Source organism: Dermacentor andersoni, chromosome 1, assembly GCF_023375885.2.
Source record: "Dermacentor andersoni chromosome 1, qqDerAnde1_hic_scaffold, whole genome shotgun sequence".
Classification (NCBI taxonomy): Eukaryota; Metazoa; Arthropoda; class Arachnida; order Ixodida; family Ixodidae; genus Dermacentor; species Dermacentor andersoni.
This window is the reverse complement of record NC_092814.1, coordinates 304,849,782-304,871,837: the sequence shown is the minus strand read 5'-3', so window position 1 is coordinate 304,871,837 and position 22,056 is coordinate 304,849,782. Positions and strand designations below refer to the sequence as shown.

Sequence of the window (22,056 nt, the reverse complement as noted above, 5' to 3'; positions counted from 1 at the left end):
GGCTTACGGGGGAATTCGTCTCCTATACACCGTACCGCAAGCTGTACACAACAATCTGTCGTCCTCAATTCGAATATGCGAATGGCTTTTCTAGAGCTAGCAGTAACATTATAATCAGGTCAAGAAAAAGTTTCTTGGCATATATCATCACCGATTTGCTAACACGGACACTGGAATTTGCCCTAGCAGTGTTGGATTATTTTCATTGCCCTTACTTCGCTGCCGACGTAATCGTGCTGACGCTCTGTTTCTTTTCAAACTCCTTCATGGTAGCCTAAACTGCCCCGAGCTGCTCAGTTATATCATGTTTCGTACTCCGCGCAAGACCACCAGACAACATGGACCTTTCCATGAGCCGCCTACCATCAACAAAACGCAACCGTCTGCAGAATACAGTGTCTTTATAACGCTTATTTTCGTGATCTCGACATTTTTCGTAACTCGTCGTCATCGTTCTTTTCCGAGTTTTGCACTTGTTGTGTCATATTTTCACGCATTATTCAACTGCCTTTCTCGTCCTTTTTCGTTTGTATTTACCTTGCCCCTTTGTTGTAGGTACACTCTTCTTTCCGCAGTTGTTTTTAGCGATTGTTTTTCTTTTTATAAGTTTATATTCCCCTGCAGTTTTTGTTTTGTTTTTCGTTGTAGGTTTTTAATGTATGCGTGCGCCAGCACTCCGACCTTAGTGTTGTTCCTGGGCACGGTAACTAAACATTATTATTATTATTATTATTATTATTATTATTATTATTATTATTATTATTATTCGGCGGCTTACTATACAAGGTGGTTTTCATTTTACGCATTTGTTTTTTCCTAGGGGTGTGCGAATAGTGATATTTAAAACCGAATCGAGTACGAATCGAATAGTGCCAGAAGCGAATCGGTGGCTATGGTGTTGGGCTGCTGAGCACGAGGTCGCGGGATCGAATCCCGGCCACGGCGGCCGCATTTCGATAGGACCGAAATGCAAAAACACCCGTGTACTTAGATTTAGGTGCACGTTAAAGAACCCCAGGTGGTCGAAATTTCCGGAGTCCCCCACTACGGAGTGCCTCATAATCAGGAAGTGCTTTTGGCACGTAAAACCCCATAATTTAATTAAAATTTTTAGAAGCGAATTGAATATCGAATAGTTTTCGAATAATTAACAGCCGTTATCGCAATTAATACACAACGATGTTCACATCCTAGTATTCTTAAGATTAGCAAGTTTCTGTCATTACATCGTAAGTTATGGAGCGTTGTTTATTAAAAGCGCAAATGGAGCATTAGTAGCAAACAACTACTTTCTTTGCTTGCACATGACTCTCCAAAGAGTGCAAATGAGCGCTGTATACAGCCTGTAAAGTATGGCTACCTCAGCGTCGTAGCCTGACCCACTACGCAAGTTCCCCTGTTTTATGTCTGTGCTATGCCCGTGGAGCTGAAAATTTACCGTACTTTTGCTGCACTTTTACGTTTAAATGGGCGCAGTTGACGTCTCGAAGTATACTAAAGTTATTCGGGAAATATTTGCATTTACGAATAGTGTATATTCTATTCGAAAACCATATCTAATATTACAATATTGAATCGTTACTAGAAAGTTTCGAATATTCGCACCCCCCTTCAGCTTCGGAGCTAACCTTGACGATACTATACAATTTAAGCAAGTCAAGCTCCGACACGTTGGAGACTTTTTTTGTGCACGCTTGATTTTTAAGCCCCTGAATCGAGAATGTCGCGTTTGGTTTACTTCTTTTATTTTTTTCCTTCTGCACACTGATCAGGCTGCACTTCATTTATTATGCCCCGCTGCAGGGGCAAAAACGAGAAACTAAGATAGCCTTGTAACAAGAAAAGAATGAAGATCAAGCGCACGGGGGAGCTATATATTGTAGGAAAATATCGTAAATCCTCGTTGCATTCTGATTTTTCTGAAGGCTGGCATTACAAAAAAAAAAAAAAAAAAAGAAATTACTCGCTCGTAAATGTCCGTCTTGGAAAGAACGAGTGGCTTTCGTCTGCACTGCTTTTACATATCCCAGGAACGCCCTCTCTCTCTCTCTCTCTCTCTCTCTTATTTAAGTCTGACTCCATTTGCAGCAATGGTTCTCTCGAAGCGACACACCGATTGTCGAATCTCCACTCCGCGCGATATAGCATAGAACGAGTGACAGCTACCGATTATGCGCCCACAGCGGGATGGTGTCGTGAACTCCAAGTATAGGGGTGGTGGTTTCTCTTTCGGCGAGGGGAACGAGCGGGGCCTTTTACTGGGCAGAAGAGCGTGCTCTGCAAGTCGCCATGCAGCGAACATCAAAACGCAGAAGCGCGCGGGGACGAGTACGCGTCAATTAAAACCGGGCCCCTTATCGCTCCCGTTCGCTCGGCTGACTTTGTGTCTGCGATGGTGGCCGCCATTGATCGCCACCGAGCGGCGGCGGGGGCCAGAGGTCGATCTTTTCCCAGCGTCGTGAACGGCGTATCGCTCGGTGGTCTTTGGGCGATAAGGCCCATTGTTCGCGACCACTCGCCCGCTTTGAATCGTGTATTGTTTTGAAAGCAAAGCAAGAAAAGCGAGAGCACGCGAGAAAGCGCGGCTTCGGGGCTGGGTTTGCTTTGCGCGATGCTTTGCAGAAATCTGGAACGCGCGCGAGTGCGCGTGCGAAGGGTGCCGAAACTCGCTTATCGGGACTGAAAAACTTTGGCGCTCCACGGGCGGCAGCCGAACCGGCTCAACGAAGCAAATAGAAAACAAAAAGAAGCCAAAGCATGCCGCCGTTGCGCGGGCTTCTTAAATGCAGCTTACAGTAAGCGATCATCCATTTCATACCGAGTAGCAGCGTGTCTTTCAAGGCTACATGCAGGATAAGTCATGCCCGGCTTGTCGGAGGCCATGAGCTCCTACGCGCTCGTACAGAAAGTAATGAAAGAAAGGAATGAAAGAAGGTTTATTAAATTACGGACCCGCATTAGCGGTACTGTTAAACTTCCGTTTCACGCCGACGCGACTTTCGACCAGCCTCCGCAAGCTATAGGTACATCTAAGCACATCTAAGCGTACCAATCGCAGGCGGTGGCACCGCCATCCTATCTGATTGTCTACTTTCATTGCGCTAGCTCGGATCCGCCGAAACAATCTCCCCTTCTGCGTGCTCCTCGAGTCTAGTCGGCTCATTATATGAGAACAACCTGTCAATGTAGGCCTGCTATTTGCTTTCAAAGCAAATATATTCAGCAAATCATTTGGTTGCGCCGCTCAAACAACGCTGCGGGTGATCGCCCGATGCTCGCGTTGGCGGTTACGTAAATTTGACGTCAGAAGATTGGAATACAATCAGAGCAGAATCGTTTTACGTTATAATATATGCGGGGCCCCAGGAGTGTGATGCTAGATGTACCTACCTTAATGACCCTTAAGTCATAAGAAAGAAGAAAAAAGAAACGCGAAAGAATAAAAAGAGCCAGCAGGCGCGATATATCAATCGAGTCGTTTGAACATTTCACAATCAGGGCAGAGGTTCATGGTGATCAGTTTTGCGGAAACGCCGCAAGTCGGACGAAGATATAAGTCCGTATGGGTTTCCACTGTATAGCTTCGGGCTAACGCTCGACTGGATGACAATATTTTCTTGTCACGAACCTTTCTCCACCTTGTGGCATTCCGCGGAACTCATTCGCCATGTATTCACTGCCCCAGCGCCTTCGAGTTGTCGATCACAATTCGGCCTCGCCCGGTAATCTGCTAGGTTCGGTAGCTCAGATGTGTAGAGTGCGCACCCCAGAAAGAAAATGATCTCGCATTCGATCCCTGGATCAGATATGATTTTATTCTTGAACTGCGAAGCTTCGTTTTCGAGAAACCTGTAAGGGTTTTCTTTGTACAGCTTCGTGGTATTCTGAGGTAGATGACAAATTGTGACGATATTACCCACCAGCCACGCTAGCTTGCTGGTTACGGCGTTGCGCATGCTGAGATTGCGAGTTCTAACCCAGCAGCATTGGCCGCATTTACATGGCGACCACATGCGAAAACGCTCGTGTATACTTAGATTTAGGTGCACGCTAAAGAACCTCAGGTGGTCAAAATTAATCCAAAGTCTCAGATGGGACTACCGGCATGACTCATAATCATACGTCGTGGGTTTGGCCCATAGAACCCTAGAATTTTTTTCAGAACAATATTTTCCTTTCGAGAGCAGGTGTTTCTCTGATCTTGCAGATGTAGCGACACCAGTGCTCGTTTGTGTTGCATGGAACATCAACGGAGATAACAAATGAAAATAAAACAGTGCACGCTTGACGGCGTTGTAAAAGCAAAAATACCTTGCAGATATGGAGAACTAATGCGACGTGTGGAGAAGTGCTTCATTCTTTCGAGACCAACGTCTTCGGCGAGTGAGAACAAGTACGGTTTAAGTTTTTGTTCCTTTTTTTTCACCGGATAGAAAATCGACTGTAACTCATTTTAATGGAGCAAGTGCTACGCGCATCTCTTCCACAGTCCTTTAGGTAATTTGCATTTTACGCTGTCCTCGTAACGTCTTTAAAGAATGAAATCAACGGTGCATTGACCTAGATGAGCACATGTGGCAAGGGAAGCCGTCCGGATTTCGTTGGCGGGCGACGGTTGGGACGCGCGCGAAGTGGCGGTTTGGACCGCGGTGGCCGCTTCCAGCCGAGACGGAAGAGCCTCGTGTAGCCCTCCTAGTGCAAGATGGAGCCTGCCACGGCAGAGGCTCTGCAAACCGTTGCGCATGAATAATGCAGCCACGCAGGCTAAAATGGCGTACTCCGGCGCAGCTTCTACAGTTTCGCCGCGAACGGTAAACAAAATCATCGAATCGGGGGGCGACACTCGACCCTGCGCCATCGGCCCACAACGACAGCGTGTTATTCGGGCGCAGGAGGCACTCAGGAAGTTTGAGTGCTGGCACTCTTCGTTGAAGGCCTCGGTTTCCAGCTACGAGCGCGCTACACGGCCGTCAGCGGCACGTGTAATCGAAGCAAAATCTCGCTCGAGCAAACGAGATAAAATAAAATAAAAATTAGGGAAGAAGACGGCCGAAAGCTAACGAAGTGCACGTATATCGTATGTACGCGGAGAGCGCAAGGAATAGCGGAACAAAAAAAAGTTCTGACTTAACGGGAAGCAATATTGTGGAGCAGAGAGCAAATTCACAGAGCGCAGAAAACAAACATGTAACGAAGAAAATGAAGTCCACAACAAACTGCAGCGAAAAGAAACAAACGAAACAGAAATGAAAGAAAAGAAAAGAATGTGCGGTTATCTTTTTTTTCTTTCTAGAGCCGCGCTTACGGCACGAACGTGAACAAAATGGCGCTTACTCGAATGGCATTTCGCCGCATAGTTTGTTGACCGGTAGACCCTCCCACCTAGAAAGTTACGCTAGTTTTCAGCATTCCTAGTAAATGAACGTGTCTTAAAGGCCGGCTCGCTTTTATTCCATAATCGATGCATGCGGCTGAGAGGGCCACTGTTTATAAAGGATATCGGCCGATGTTTGCAAATTACTTCGATTACGAAAATATATGTGGCGTATTTACACATGGTAAGCACCTCCTGAAGTCGGTCGGTGCTAACTGTGATTTAACGAAACACTCACTATATCGCCTTTTTTTTTTTTTCAGTGATCTACAAAATTGTTTTGCCTCAGCTGAGACGGGTGGTATGTGGAATTTACAAACTACTTAAGGCGTGTAACTACACTCAAATGCCGTAATTCATGCAAGCATTCTGCAACTGAAGCACTGCGGACGTGCGCATAAGTATGCTGGAAAGTAGTGTCGGCAAGAGCAATAGTCGCGAAAGATGCGGGGGTCCAGATGGGCTTCCTACAGGGATGCATGAACGGGTGCTCCTTGAAACTCGGCAAACAAGTTAGCTCCCGTTTCGCAAGGGGTGTTTAGAATACTAGCTTGGTAGGAATTCGACATCAGAACTAATCAGAAATATTTTTGCAGCTTGATATTGGAAAATAACCATTGCCTTTATAAAGTAACTTTGGCAATGAGTGCCCCCCCCCCCCCCAAAAAAAAAAAAATATTGCGAGTTTTAACAAGAACAGGGCGTGTCAGCTACTTGTAAAACAGGTAAGACGCAGTCTTCGAGTAGCAAAATGGGTACCAAGATAGTGAAAACGAAGCAGAGATGGCCCAGAATTTGACAGAAGGATGACTTGAGCAAGTTGGCAGACTTAAACGTTGGCATTGCTGATATATATAGAACAAGAGCAACATCTGAACGACATTGGCATAGGCTACCTGCACAGAGACTAGGTTATAGCAAGAGTTGCATCGTTTGGTCTTCGACCGCCTTCCTTCAGCATAATTGAAGCAAATACTGTTAAGAGAACTAACTGAATTAAACACGTTTACAACAGAAACTAAAAGTTAAGCTCAGACTAGAAGTGAAGCTGCGGTGCACAGGCTTGAATTTTGTGCATCTCTTGTGTTTACTGCCGCCGCTGTCGGCAACACTATTGGAGTTAATATCCGAAACGACACCGAAGAAAGCAGATCTTAAATATTTTAATATCGCCATTTTCCACATTCTACACGGTGGCTCATAATCACTGAATGCGTTTATGCAATTTTCCGTGAACAGAAATTAGGTTAAGTATTCGCGTTTTCATTCGTAATAGTGGGTCACGAAAGTGTTCTTCTGAATAGCACCACAGGAATGGAGCGTTTACAAAAATTAATAACTATACTGACGAAGAATGTCGCGAATAAACGAGAGACGCTAACGAAACACGGCACGAGCGCAGACAATAGCAACTGGGGCTTGTTGTCAGAAGCACGAATATGTAGTACATAGTACAAACACGTGTGAAAAGCTTAAAAGATTAGTGGCCAACTAATCAATCTCTGACTTATGTAGCATCATGGACGGCCTCGCAACTCACATGTCACCGGACGTGTGCATAAAGAAAGCTTCGGCAACCTCCCGCGCATTCTTTGTGCTTTGACAACAGCGTCGTACCAAACTGCAACGGCTTACGTTTTCATTCTTTGCAATGTGGACATAAATTAGACGACGAATGCCCTTTCGAAAATATCTGTGAGCCATTAGCCGGTCACTCAAACACCACCCGGTCTGGCCGATGTACCACTTCCCGCTGGACAAGGGAACGTGCTAGAACCCACCCTTCCCCCACACAGCCAGCCTGTCACGGTGCTTAAAATTGCATTCATGCCACTCTTGCGCAGCGGTCTCAACCTTTCTTTCTACGGCCGCGCAGATGCGGCCCAACTTATTTCTCCCCAAAAGCTATACAGTTACTCTGCCGTAAATTCTGAATACGTATTCGCGTTTACAGTTTCGAGTTCTAAATTCTAGTGTTTACTGTGATAGGCAAGCGTCATAAAACGTGCGAAGACTACTTCTTACTTTTTGTTGTGGAAGTGCGGGACCCGATAGAGGCCTGCAAACTAGGCGTTTCAGGTTGGCAATTACCAACGTTCCCCAGCAACGGGTTCCATTCATTGCAGTTGTCTTTTTGGCGTAAGGCGCACGCTCATATTGTCATTAAAAATCAGGAGCTAAATGTTTAAACGTAAGCGAATGATTCACCCGCTGATTCTAGCGAATGGGCTCCAAAGAGATGGGTGGCTGTTTGAATATATTATAAACCCAAAATTATGCCGATTGCATAATCTGGAGCATAGAGCACTGAGCAGGCTTCAGGTATTTCCAGTTGTTGCCATTTGCCAGAGAAAGTACTCCGGCCATCTCCGCTCGTCACAGATAGCAGTGCGCTAAGAGGTGCTGTGATGGTGAAGCCGCAATTACACGTGTATGTTACGTGATTAGTAGTACATTCAATGCTAAATTCTTCAAAAATGTCAAATAGACAATCTTATTGCTCAACACGGCTCGCTGCCTCCTGGTCCCAGGGGCCCTATGCGACGTTGGTTGTGCTGACTAGTAAATCATGCTGCTCTTTAATTGGTCATAGGCTGGCGTTCTGGCTCGCTATAGTAAGAGGCTGACTGAAGTGGAAGACTGGGCGAGTGGTATTTGGGTAGTGCGATCTAAAAAGTAACATAACGGCAAAGCTTAGGTTGACACTGACTGAAGGCTGCCTTTGGTCGCTTTCTCAGCGTTTTATTCTCCAGTGCAACGAAGGCTTTCCCCTGAGCGCTGTACACCTAAGAAACTCCAGATCCCTGTAAATTATCGCTCATCAAGAAATGTTCTGAAGAGAGAGAGGGATAAGATAATGCAGAGAAAGGCAGGGAGGTTAACCAGAGGTAGTTCCGGTTGGCTTCCCTGCGCAGGGGGAAGAGTTAAGGGGGATAAAAAGAGAAACAGAGTGGAAGGGGGAGATAGAAAGAAAGAGAGACAGGCACGAACAAAGCGCGTACACTACACAGCGGTAGGGGGCGGCATTCTTAGAGTCTGTCGTGAAGCCCCGTAGACCGCAGGAACCTTAATAACGCGAGTAAGGCCTTCAACGCGGATGTTCTATCGGAGCATTGGCCTAAAGCTTTTAGTTCTGATAGTGGACGATTGTCCAACTGGTCCAGTACTGTGCACATCACTTGCCTCTGAGCATTATATCGCGGGCAGACACAGATAACATGTGCGAGCATCTCGTCGATGTTGCATGTGTCTGTTCTGAAGGATTCCTACTTCATAGATTAGTAGGAGAGCAAAGAAAGTGTCCCAGTGCAAGATTGGGTTCACTATTGCTCATCTGTAACATTATAAGATACCGTGGTGAAATGAAAAAACCGTCTGTCTTAGTGCTAAGCTTTTCAAAGCGACAATTTTCATTGTGTCGTTCCTCTGGGTTTATGTCAAGTCATATGCTGTGCACGCAAGGCCAGTGACGTGGCAGGGTGGGTGGTAAAATCGAAAATAAGCGTTCTATTGCTTAATAATATAATTAAAATATAATAATTTAATTTAAAAAAAGAACATAATCCTGTTGCTTTATACCGGTAGAGCTGCAGAGTTATCGCATCTTTTTCATGCCGATTGCGGATATGGTGAAAAGACCCTGTAAACCCTGCTGCCAACATTTATTAGAGCCAGTTGTCTTTTTTTTTTCTTAATACAGTCTAGCCCGGTTATAAGGAAGCCACTTATCGCGAAATAGCGGTTATAACGAAGGGATTTCAATTTCCTATTCCCGTTTTTGCATTTTCAATACATTTTGGGTCCCGTCTTAACGAAGTAAATAAGAGCGCGTCAGCAGATATAATGAAGAGATTTAATACCAACCGAAAAATAATCTGTCAATCAACACATTTTTGCGTCCTTGAGGCGATTGTTTCCGCGAATATAAGAGTGAAATTCGGCTTTCGTGGCGTCGTCTGCTCTCCCGCGGAGCGAAAGGTTGCTTCACTGCATCGCATGGCACGCCGGTCTCGTGTTGCGCCGTCCTTGAACGGCGTCACGGCGTAGTCACTTTATAGTAACTCCAAGAGTTTAGAGTTACAGCGAGGTAAGGGAGCGGAACAAGCTCACAAGGCGCGGAATTCATGAAGCGGGAGAGACAAGAAAGACGTGTGTGTCGAGACACAGCTCGCCACTAACGAGCCCGCATGTGGCACCTTTTAACCCCTTCGCAGTCTCCGGGTACGCGTACTTGTCTTTCGCCTGTCGGATTGGCGCTGCTGTCAGCCGTTATGCCCTGCGACAGTGCGGTATTAGGACCCTGGGAATTGGTCTTGGTTCGTTTCGTGTAGGCGCTTCTGTCTCAGCTCACTCCCAGTTCTGACCTCCGAGGCCTCTGCAGAACAACATTTCAAACGTCACAAAACACATTTTGCACGAAGACCGTGATAGACTCGATTGTAAGCATATGGTGTTCTCGTTTATTCTGAAGCGAAACTTTCTTTGCGAACTCCTCAGATTTTCCTGACCGTGACTGCTGGATGTTCCTGCTGTATGATCGAATGGCTCATACTTAAAAAGAAGAGAGAAAAAAAAGAGAAAGATCATGCGCCAGATGGGGAGCAACTGAACATTGGCCTGCATCGGGCTGCTGTGCGGTAGGGTACACCAGCCCGATACTCTAACCGTTAGGTCACAATCTTATTTTTTTCTTCGTTTTCTTTGTTAATTAGGTCACAATAGCACGTGTACTTATATCGTGCCAACGCAAACTAGCTTTTTGAAATGTTCGCCGCGGGTGTCACATTGCGTATAGCACGGCTGCGCGAGAGCGCATGCGTGCGCGCCAATTTCCATTACTCCAAAAGCGCAGGAACGAACTGGGCAAACTTATAGCGTTTCGTTAACCGCTTTACAAAGGCTTCGTTCCAGATAGATTACAATAAGGGCGTTGGATCTGCATAACATTTTTTTAAAAGCTTCCTGGTCCCGTTGCGGGAATTGCAGCCATGGTATATCTCGTGACCCGTGCTTCGTAGAAATTGCCTTGTTGGTTTTTTGTCGAGGCGTGTGCTGTTACTTCTTCGGAGGTTATATTTAACAGTATGCTCTGTGCAGCCTTTTGAGCTGTGTTTTTGATTGGCACAGTGATTCCAGTACATAATTCGCAATTTTATTTTTGGCGCTAATGCGTCCTTTGCTTCGCTATCAGGGTACCCACACGTCGTTGCCCACACGAAGGCACAGCGGCAGTGTGCTCTATGAGTGGATCTTCACTGCTACTGCAAAGCAATAGTACTGACAAAATGCGTTAGAGCAGACAAAGGAGGGCTATGTTGTGCGCAGTTGACACTACCGTGGCGGTTGTTCCCGACCGTGGGCAGTAATAATGCCCAGCCCGCTGGCTAAATTCCTCGAATTGTGACAGGTTGAAACCACTTCCGTAAAGTGAAATCTGGCAGACGCTCAGAAAAGATGTCGCTACTTCTTCTTGATCATCACAATGCTTTCATGCCCACTGCAGGACGGAGGCCTCTCCAAGCGATCTCCAACTGCCCCTGTCTTGCGCTTGCTGATTGAGAGTTTCGCCTGCAAATTCTTTCATTTCATCACCCCACCTAATTTTCTGCCGTCCTCGACTGTGCGTTTCTTCCCTTGGCACCCACTCTGTCACTCAAATTGTCTCCCAGTTGTCTGCCCTACGCATTACATGGCCTGCACAGCTTCATTTCTTTCTCTTAATGTTGACTGCCCCCATTTGCTTTTGCCCACGTGGCTTCATATGCATAAACAAATAACGCTTTGCAAAGCTCAATCACCAGTGCACTAGGTTCACCGCAGCGCACCATAACAGCTGTTGGCTGTCCATGATCTGTAGCTTCTGAAAAATCTGCTTATCTCTCATTATTTTTTTCCTCGGGCCACTTGTGGTTGGCCCCATTGTTTAGAAGCATATAACAGGAATCGATCTACGAAACCATACCAGCTTGACGTAAAGGGCACGTTACTACAGTAAAAGTTCCAATAAAAAAGAAACGAAACTAATAAAGCTGTACCTAAGCAACAACAGCTGTATATTTTAACAAGGACTAAAAGGAATCATAACTGCAGGCGTGCTACGCGCAGCGGTCACAATAAACTAACAACATACAGTCAACGTCACATATGATGATCCGCGCAAAAGCGAAACAGAGTTAAAATAATGTATCTGTATAGCAGAAAAGAGAAAGCATGATGAAAATGATAAAAATATCAAATAAAGGCGTTAACTGGGGAAAATGTTTATTTGTTTCGATGTTTAACTCCAGAGAACGCTATCGTATTAAAAAATACAGGGAAAAAAAAGGCTAACGGCTAGAAAAGCAACTTTGAAAAAAAAAAAAAAAACGGAAGGTTCCTCTAGCAGTACAGGGTCCAATAGGAGCACCTACTGCGTGCCTGTCTGTAGCGTGCGCTCGGACTCCTAGCTGTAGCACGGCCGTTACGGTTCCGCTTCTAGGTATACCTTCGTGGGCTTCCGTTCGCGTTTGTCGATTTCTTCTAATTACGAGAGGCCCGAGCCCCGTTCGAACCTTTCCCTTCCGCCCTCCGGCGTCCCCCCCCCTCTGAACTCCTCGACGCGTCAATAATTGATTTTCACGAAGCTAGCCAGGCGATAATTGATTTCGCACTCCCGCCCCCTTCTCTCCTATACCGGCTGGTCCTTTCACCTTCCTAAACAAACTTGGTTCGTTGTTCGGCCGGCGTGCGCATACCCGCGCGGCGGCTTCTTGGGCACGGGGGGTGGCGCACCGGGGACGGAGGGTATAGCGTTGTCGCCACGGCGCCCGTCTCCGTCGGCTCCGCCAGCAGCAGCAGCAGCCGGAAAGAACCTGGCTTCCTGGTGACAGTTATCGACCTACGCCTGGACGACGCATGCCGTCGTCGCCGCCGCTTCTCCCAGGCTGCGCACGCGGCTAGGCGTCGCGCTATTGCAATATGCGAGAGCGCGCCCCTTTATGCGGCCCCTCTACTACTATCGCCCATCTCCCCTCGTCCCGCACACACTGCCTTTCTTTTCTTATCCCCTCTCTCTCTCTCAAGCGCCTGTCAGAGACGTTCTGCTCGTGCAGCAACGCCTCTTTCTAGGCTGTTCCTTTGAACGCCGTCTTCTTTATTTTGTCTTTCTTATACCTCGTCCTTGCAATTCGCCTCGGCTTTCCATAACAGCGGTTCTTGAATATTGCGTTCCCTGTTACTCTTTCATCTGTCCCCGTTTCCGTCTTCTTCGCTACCATTCTTTCGTTGTTATTTTTCTTTTGTTCCTTCTTTCTCTCTGTCTTTCTCTCTCACTTTAATTTCGCTCGGAACCCTCTGTTTTGCATGTTTGATCATAGACGAATGACTCCGCTCTTGTTCGACACCGCGGCGCGCGTGTGTGCGATAATTTTCCATTATCGCTAACCGCTAAGCGGTGTGTCGTTCTGACGCCCAATGTTTGATTGCATTTTTTTAGGGAGAAAAGTTGCCACAGAATAAGGAATGCATTTTTCTTTGATGGGCGACTGAATGTCGCGCCGTGCGCATTAAACGAAGCCCCACTGCTTCTGTGCCTTCGTTTCTGCCGAGTCTTCTATATAGAAGCGTGTTGACTATTTCTTGCTTTATTTTGTCACGTACATATCAGGCACATGACAAACACAAGAAAGCGTTGCGTATATGATGAACATGAAAAAAAAAAGGAATAGACGAGAAAAAAAATTACTCGCTATCCCGGCCTTGCGAAAGTGGATGTCCAGCGAAGCTGTTGCAAAACCACCACAACTGTTGAGGGCAGCATGCAATGCTTCACTGGTGGCTCGCATGCTCGTTTTGAGCTTGTTCTTTATTGAAGCATATACCGTTCCGTGTGTTGTATGGGTGATTTCAATGAATGCATGCATTGTTCGCTTCACTTTGTTGAGCGCTTGTAGCCTCTGCCGTACGGGGATATGAGCCATTGCATTTTTTGCTTGCTTACGGGGGTATGAGCCACTGCATTTTTGCTTGCTTACGGGGTATGAGCCATTGATGATGATGATAGATGCTTCTTTTGAGTTTGTTCTTTATTGAAACGTCTGCCGTTCTGCGTGTTCTTTAAAAAAAATTAAATTATGGGGTTTTACGTGCCAAAACCACTTTCTGATTATGAGGCACGCCGTAGTGGAGGACTCCGGAAATTTCGACCACCTGGGGTTCTTTAACGTGCACCTAAATCTAAGTACACGGGTGTTTTCGCATTTCGCCCCCATCGAAATGCGGCCGCCGTGGCCGGGATTCGATCCCACGACCTCGTGCTCAGCAGTCTAACACCATAGCCTCTGCGTGTTCTATGGGTGATGTTAATGAATGTATGCACTGTTCGCTCCACTTAGTTGAGCGCTTGTAGCCTCTGCCGTACGGGGGCTATGAGCCATTGCATTTTTGTTTGCTTATAGGGAGGTATGAGCCATTGCGGATAATATAATTTTTGTTCACAGACAGACATAAAAATGCCGACTACCGAGAGCTTCGCTGTAAAACAGACACAAGTTTAAGGACTGATAGACGCAGAACTTTGATTAAGGTTCTTTGGCGTTTTACAAAAGTTGTCTAAAGACGAAAAATCCTTAGAAAAATAGAAGTACCATGATGTTTTCAAATCCCTAAAATTCGCAAACATATAGCAGATACTTCTTGCTCTATCATTAAGGCTTGCTGCTGAGAGAGAGAGACAAGTTATTAAAACGATGAAATTTCACCTCTCGTGCACTGCTCATAACTAAACCGGTATTTTCTGAATTGAACTTTTGCAGGAGCTCACGCAACCGAAGTAACAATGTGCGCGTAAGCTGCGATTGAAATGTTGATTTCTACGGCTCTAAACTGTATTTTTCACACTTTGAAGCTCGTTTCTCTTTCTTTATTTTTGCACATTAATGCAGAAATACACTTTCCATTATTTATTTATTTATTTATTTATTTATTTATTTATTTATTTATTTATTTATATAATATTGTGCACATTGATGGTTACATTTTTCTGCTCCGCCACCTCGGCAGCGCGCCCTGACCAACTACTAGACTCGTGAAGCTTAAAATTCAAAATTGCCGCGATATGAAACAGCCCTTTGTATAAATCGATGTGAAGAACTTGAATGGATGAGCTTAATTATCGATGCGGCAGTAGAGAAGTCAAACCAGTAACCGACAGGATCACATTCGCCTGAGAAGCAACTCTCACTATTTTGAAAACTGCCCCACACGAAAAAATAAAAGAAAGTTAAAATCCCAGGTGCGCTGTTTGAAGGAAATAAAAGCTCTGTCGCATTGTAGATATCACGTCACGCGGTATCTTGCGACTAGCTTTTTTTTTTTTTCTTACTAAAATTTTTTGATTTCCAAGCGCTTCAAATGATCATACTTTGAAGGCATCCTTGGACGAAAACTTCGGTCGCCGACTTTGTACCACAGTGCTATACATGACGCATGGCTGAACGGTAAATAAAATTCGTTTTCTGTCCCTGGCCAACACCGTCACCACCACCGCATATTCTCCTCCGTTTCCTCCTATCAAAACAGAGTTAGGCGAGTTGGTGTGAAAAAGTGCGCGAAAGAGACGTAGACGAGAAATTCTCGTCTATACGTCTGTTTCGCGACATTTTTCGTTAATATCCTCCTAGCATATCTTCTACTGCAGTTCTTTACATTCAGCCTTTTGAACCTTGCCTTGCCGTATTTTCCCCTAACTTGTACTATCACCTCGGCGCCGGTTTATGGCGACCTCGTGTACCATTTAGCATTCACCACAAGTGGCGATATTGCTGCTTTATTTCGCATACCACGGATACTATAGGCTGATATCATGGTAACGCAGTTAGTAGAAGTGCGTTATTCTTCTTTTTTTCCCTTCTTTCTTTCTTTTTAGTGAGGTAAGGGGCCAGTCAGCGACGCATTTCCTTTTCTTTTTTTTTTACTCCTGGTCCTAAATCAATTTTATCTAATTCCCATCATCACTACATGATACCATTAATCGAAACCGAGAAGCTACCACGACGAAAGCGGCAACATACAGCGACGTCGCTAACACAGCTGCAATGTCGTTGTAGAAAAGAAGGAAGTTCGAAGACAAAGGCGATAGGTCGAGCAACCGCTAAATTCAACCCCGCGTGTTTGACACTGTGGATGACTTATTGTGATCACATAGGAAGTGTTGGCGTGCTTTCAAGACCAGGTCCCGATTACCCCCCTTATCATCCAGACTTCCCTCCACAAGGTCTTGTCGGCGACTGATCCGTTGCTCATTTTTTTTTATGTGGCGCTCTGTAACGCAGTCTGCAAACAGGCCGTGGCTTTCTTTTTTTTTTTTTTGGTATGCTACCGCCGTCTAGTTGTCGCCCCTGTTTGCACTTCCTCTCCCTTTTCGGAAGGCGAGTTTCTCGCTCATCACGGAACATCACGGGACCTGCGTCGCCTAACGGACGCGACATCAGCGTGCAGGCAGCGCAGTCCTGTCGACACGCCCTCTCGCAAAAGGATTGTGAACGCGACGACGACAGGTTTGGTCATTGTAACTGAATCATTCTGTCTTTTTTTTTTTTTTTTTTTTTCGTTGACAGAGGGCTCGCGTGGAGAGAGCGTTTACGCCGTGGCGTGATCACGGTGGCCTGGCGTGCCCGAGTGTTCGCCGCTATCCTAGCGTGCGCCGCCCCGTGGCGTGCCTTGCGGCGTCCACGCCGCAGGCCCAGCGGATGCGTCGCCCACGAGGGGGCGCGGGAAGAGCGCCGGTCGTCCGACGCGTGTAAGCGTGTTTGTTTCTCGGCCGGCCCGGCGCGTCGTCGTCCGTGCACTCGGCACCGTACAGCGGGCGCTTCTCTTCGTCCCAGGGCGTTGACAGATTTCGCTGGGTGTTGCCGTGCAATTCGCGCGTACTGCCGATGGCGCGCGCCTACAGAGTGGCGAGCGGCACGCCATCGACGCGCGACAAGCGTCGTTTCCGCTCAACGATCATGCGCGTGTGTGCTCGTTCTATACCTTTTACACTGAGCTCGCCGGGCGCCGTAGTTGTTCGCCATTGTTCGTCGCGCATCAATAATTACAGCTTAGCTAAGCGCGGTCCCTGAGGAGCAGCGGCAAACAGCGGGGTCTTAGCAATTACGCGGTTTCGCGGAGTCTACAGATCAATGATGTTTTGCGCGGCGTCGATTCTGCCTCTCTTTACGGTTTTTCTTATTTTTTTTTTCATTTACGTAGGGCATTATATGGACAGTTTAATGCGAGGGCAAAGAACAATGAGGAGAGTGTTCCACCAAAGTGTTCTGTAGCAATCTGGTTTCATAAACTGAATGAATAAACGTTGAAAGCATTTGCAGTGGCTGCGTAGAGCGTAGATTATTCGAAGAGCGACCGCCCATAAAGAAACACGCGTAACCACATACACGCATGCGCACAACACGTACAGCATGACGCCTATTGGCGCAGTGTCGTGCGAATTGCTCCTGTAAATTTTACTTTGACCAATTATACATTTCGACATGACGAAAAACGACCAAACATGAACACCAATGCAGGTATGATTATTATTTAAAGTACCAGCACGTCTCTTATGTGAATATGTGAAAATAATGATGCGATCGGTCCGTGGCGCCAATCCAAGAAACAGGAGGACCCAGGATACATACGGGCTGAAGTACGGCTATTGTATTATTTTTATTTTCTTGCTTATTGTTGCCGACAATGTCGCCTTCAAGCAATTTTTTTATCATTTGTGCTCCGTATAGCATACCTCTTTTGCAGCACTTCATTATTATTATTATTATTATTATTATTATTATTATTATTATTATTAGTAGTAGTAGTAGTAGTAGTAGTAGTAGTAGTAGTAGTAGTAGTAGTAGTAGTAGTAGTAGTAGTAGTAGTAGTAGTAGTATTACGAAAGCAAAAATACCCTCCCTTATTTGCTAGTCGCGTTCTGCGAACGATGTCACTACAAGAACAGGTATTCGTGTCTGATATTATAGTTCTTGAAGCCTAGATATTGACTTCAAGTGCATAGACATATACTCTAAGTGCGTACACGTGCTAACTCAGCGAATGTTGAAGCTCTGATTGGGCGGCCCCTAAACCGACACTCAGTTTCCGCTCTTTCAGCATTCACGCTCCACCTCATCTTATCCCCAGTCATTATTTTTTTCCATCTGGCCATATGTCAGGTACCAAGTGTATTCCTGTTTAACCTTGATCGAAAACGCTTTTCATGGTTTTCACGGGCCAGAATTAATTATAACATGTGCTGGCACGTGGGAGAGAGTCGAGCTATAGTCTGAACGTAGGTGTCGATAAAGGTTGTGTGCATCGAACGATTGAAACGTAAATATAGAACCTTGCACTTAAGTATTGTTACCTATGTTCGTTTAAACAGCGTAGGTTTCCTTCTATGCGTAAAAGGGTTGAATTGAATCAGGGAGGGTATTTGTGCTTTGTTATTGAACCAGTGTTCCCAGCGCATAAAAAAATAAATTGTGTAAAGATAAACGAAATGTAAGTTTTGTAAAAGACGAAACTTTGCATCGACAAACGAGCAGAAGCTTTGTCTCAGGAAAATTATTTTGTAGCCTGACGATCTTTCATATACAGAAAATGCTTGCCATGACTCCAGTCTTGTATTCATTTCCCCTGTTTCTTTGAGATCACTGAACAGAGCCCAGGATAAGTCCCTGCTATATGAGCGCGTGTTATTGTGGCTGTATCAGTCGAATTGGTTATTTTTATTTACTACAAACTCACTTCAAGCCGCGAGTAATTTTCAAAATCATTTCGCCTTAGTGTACAAAGCTGAGACGACTATGATGGCGGTATACATGCGTGGCAGTATACGCAGGATTAAACCGCCGCGTTGCAATTTTTCCGTAGCTGCAAGCAAACTCTCGCTTGAAAGTGAGCTGATGCCAACTTCCTGTTGAGGTCTCCAGGACGTTAGCACAACGCACCGACATTGCGAGGAAAAAAAAGAAAAGCACGAGTCTACAGCAAAACGTGCACTGAGTAAAAGGAAACTTCATTGGCTGTGTTTGAAATTTTCGAGAAAGAGACGCGACTGTCGAAGAGTAATGGTCTGAAGAGTGTAGCAGTGAGTTGAAAGTCAGTTGCACGCCAACTCAACTGATGTGCAGCTCGGAAGTTTTGCTTCCGCAGACACCATGTAGACCAAGCAAGGCGATGTCAAAATGCAAATATGTATACTAAGCCTAAGTCCCTAGTAAGGGAAGTAGACGCAAAACCAAGTCACACGTACAACCATAAACCTCATATGTTCTTAGCGACAGCCTTTAGTACGAGTAAATTCGATCATTGTTTTTTAACATCATTCTAACCAAGCTATGATGGAACTTAACTTTTGCATTCCATATTGATTTTGTGTAAAGTAGAGTAAATAGCAGCATAATTATTTTTTTTTTCTTCTTGCAATGGTAATAATAAACGTACGCTTCCACGTGCAACGACTGCTCCTTGCTTCTGAGCATTCTGTGATGGATAGGCTTCAGCCTGAGGGAAGAAAGAACTCAGACAAGAAGTGTCCGCTTACCTTGATACAAAAAATGAGTGATACAGGAAACGTGGCGATGATGATGAGTATCGAGATTGTTGTGAGTATGTAGGCACAGATGTCCAGCCCTTCCGACACGGTGGCTGCAAGAGAAAAGAAAGACAATCAGCTAGGGCGCATTGTCACTTTTCCTTGAAAAAGAAAAATAGAATTCCTATCTATACTATGTAGAATACTGGATTTAATCAATTTAAGTTTGGCATCGAATCGCAATGATATGAACATTGCACATCACTTACAGCGCAAAGTTAAGTGGGTAGATAGATAGAGAAAACGTGTATTGCTGTATATATATATATATATATATATATATATATATATATATATATATATATATATATATATATATATATATATATAAGGCAGCCCCTCGGTGTTAAGCAAGGCCTTATACGCATTCATTCACACATCATATTTGAGTGTGACTTCTCACGTTTCGATCCCTTTGAAACTCTTCCGCTTTGGTAATCTTGTCTATATGATGTCTGCGGTTAGCGTTACACACACGCAACAGCTGACCTTACAGCCCGTTGCGTCACCTCGTAACTCTTTGAGGAACCCTAGCTCTGTCTTGAGTACTGGCAACTGGCTACGTAGTCAGCTACCCGCAATACGCCTCTCATGGTAACATTGATTGCCACAGTGCGCGGGATCGGCATGATGCTTTCTTTAGTAACCAGCGCAATAAAGCAGTCTCAGTGTAGGTTACGCAATGTATTATTCGCAGATTTTGAACTATTAAAGAAAAGGCAAACAGTAAACTGGTCCTTTCTTGTGCGAGTGAACCTAATGCCAGTGTTTAATACACGAAGAAGACATTTTAAACAGTACAATGGCTGCCTCGGTTTTTTGTATACATTAGTTGTGGCTGTCTTTCATTTATTGGATATTACTTTGATAACGTCCATCGAGAGAAAAAAATCTTGAACACGCAGACAAAGAATACGAAGACAAGAGTTCGCTTACATCCGTCTATTTTCAGGAGAGTACGCCTAGTATATTGTTGTTTGAACGGGTGCGAAGAGCAACTGTGCGCTTACATCCTAACGGGGAACACATGCAGGCAGGCGCCTCAACCAAACGCTCGATATGTCTCGGTTCACTTGAGACAAAACAAAGTCCAGCTTATGAGTTCTTCTACGATTCTTCTCGACGATAAAGAGAGCACCTAGAACTAGTCGCGTGCCATGAAATGCGCCAACCTTACGTTATTCTTCTTTACTTGAGCATGCTCCCCATTGAGCCGTTCATCGAGATGTTCTGCGCACGCGTCCCAAAGGGGACCTACACTTGTGTGTTCTGACCCGACAACAAACTCTTCTAACGCAGCGCTCGTCCTCGCCTTCATGCTTTACATGCAGCTGTGCATGTTTGCGCTCAATTGCGTTAACTAGATATTAACCAACTCGCCTAGGCTTATATATTTAAGCGAACAGGTCACTGCGTTACCACATTGCCCAGAGCAAAGGGCAAGTAACGACGGTTTCCCACAGGCATAAGGTCTGAGGCTGGCTCAACAGGACCCAGGTTCGGGCTATAGTTGCTCATGATGCGCATTAAATATTTGCGAGAAAGAGTAAGCGTGCTTTGAGCTGGCGCGTTGCCTCCTTTATGTCTTTCTTTATTAAAAAAAATTTTTGTGCGAGAAGTAATAATAATCAGTTTGATAGAGGCTTTGCATTTGCGCCCTAATGAAACCATAATATCCCGCATCTAAACGCATGATGCAAACTCAGCCGGAAGCCGGGAATACGAAAGGAGCAATTAAAAATATACATGGCATCATGATCACGAAAACGCCATGCCGCAGCCAGGTCGGAGGAACAACATTAACGAGAGGCCTCACCAGAGAAGAGAAAGGGGAAGTTTTTGTTTCTGTGTTTGGATATAGCGAAATTGCGTTAAAAAATGGGCTTCTGACTATCAGTTCCTTATAATATTTGATAAGCAAAAAAATTCCCGTGATTAGTACTTGTCTACGGATTATTGCGTCGTTTTCTTCCCCGAAGGCATATATTCGCCGAATATAACTCAATTCAAAGATTTTGGTTCTCATATGAGGTTCATTATATTGCCTCATAGCGTGGCTATCGTCACTATTGATAGCATGCAATGAATTGAGGACTATTGCGTTTCCTTCTTTGCTTTTTGTGCGTGTCTCTTTATTTGCATTCAGAAACGATACACCGCGTAAAAAACACAAGAATTTTACGTGAGCGAGATGAATAAGAGGATCCGAGGGATTCGATTTTCTTTTGTTAGTTACTATAACGACACGCAGAAAACACACAATGAAGCGAGGGAACGCATAAGGGAAAGTAGTTAATACTTTTTATTCAAATGTAGAAGTTCTCCTATTATTTGTACACTTCAATAAAACGTAACAATTCCTTTCCCCTATTGGATCTAAGGTTTCATTTATTGTTTTCTGCATATTGTTGTAAAGAAAAAAAAAATCGACTCCCTCGGATCAGCTTTCTATTCTTTCTCATCACATAGCTACTGCCTCGACATTGGTAGCCTTGATTCTGCGGGCTATAGCATACGAGGGCTTATTGGCCCAGTTGCCAAATTCCACGCTCACCTACTAGGTGGCGCTGGCGATCGAAAGTATGTTCTGCATACGCCGTCTTGATCGTGAGCAGCGCTGGCTAAGACTGTCGTGGCTAATCTTGTATGTAGACACAAATAGTCACGAAAGTGAACGGGTGGATGGCCACCGCGGTTTCTTAATTATTAAAGCACCTCACGCGCAATGCGGAAGTTGTAGGTTCAACTTCCACCTGCCGGTAAGTGCTATTTACGTTCACTTTGATTTCTCTTTTCCCTAATATTTGTACATTTCAATAAAACGTAACGATTTTTTCCCGTATGTTATCTCTGGCTTCACTGTCTGGTTTCTGCTCGTCGTCCTAAATTTTACGCAGTAGAGCCCATAAAGACCGAGAGTACACCTGGTTCCTTTGCTTCTAACGTGCTTTGTTGAGTTGTCTACGTAACTTGAGGGTTTGGCATTTCTTCATTGGTTTAAGAGAATTAATCACTGCTTGTACCAACCTCTCTCTCAATTTCTTTTCGCAAGTGATAGACAGGCAAGGCT

At 45.1% G+C, this 22,056-nt stretch overlaps 1 protein-coding gene across 4 annotated transcripts in view; it reads right to left on the bottom strand.

Moving 5' to 3' along the window:
* The window catches only part of LOC126548253 (band 7 protein AGAP004871-like), a 398,019-nt gene that overhangs the window by 54,106 nt on the left and 321,857 nt on the right, over window positions 1-22,056 (bottom strand). For all 4 annotated transcript variants that reach the window (XM_055063350.2, XM_050196407.3, XM_050196409.3 and 1 more), the window contains one exon: window positions 18,936-19,039. In XM_055063350.2, coding sequence (XP_054919325.1) covers window positions 18,936-19,039 — 104 coding nt within the window. The remainder of the gene's footprint in view (window positions 1-18,935; window positions 19,040-22,056) is intronic.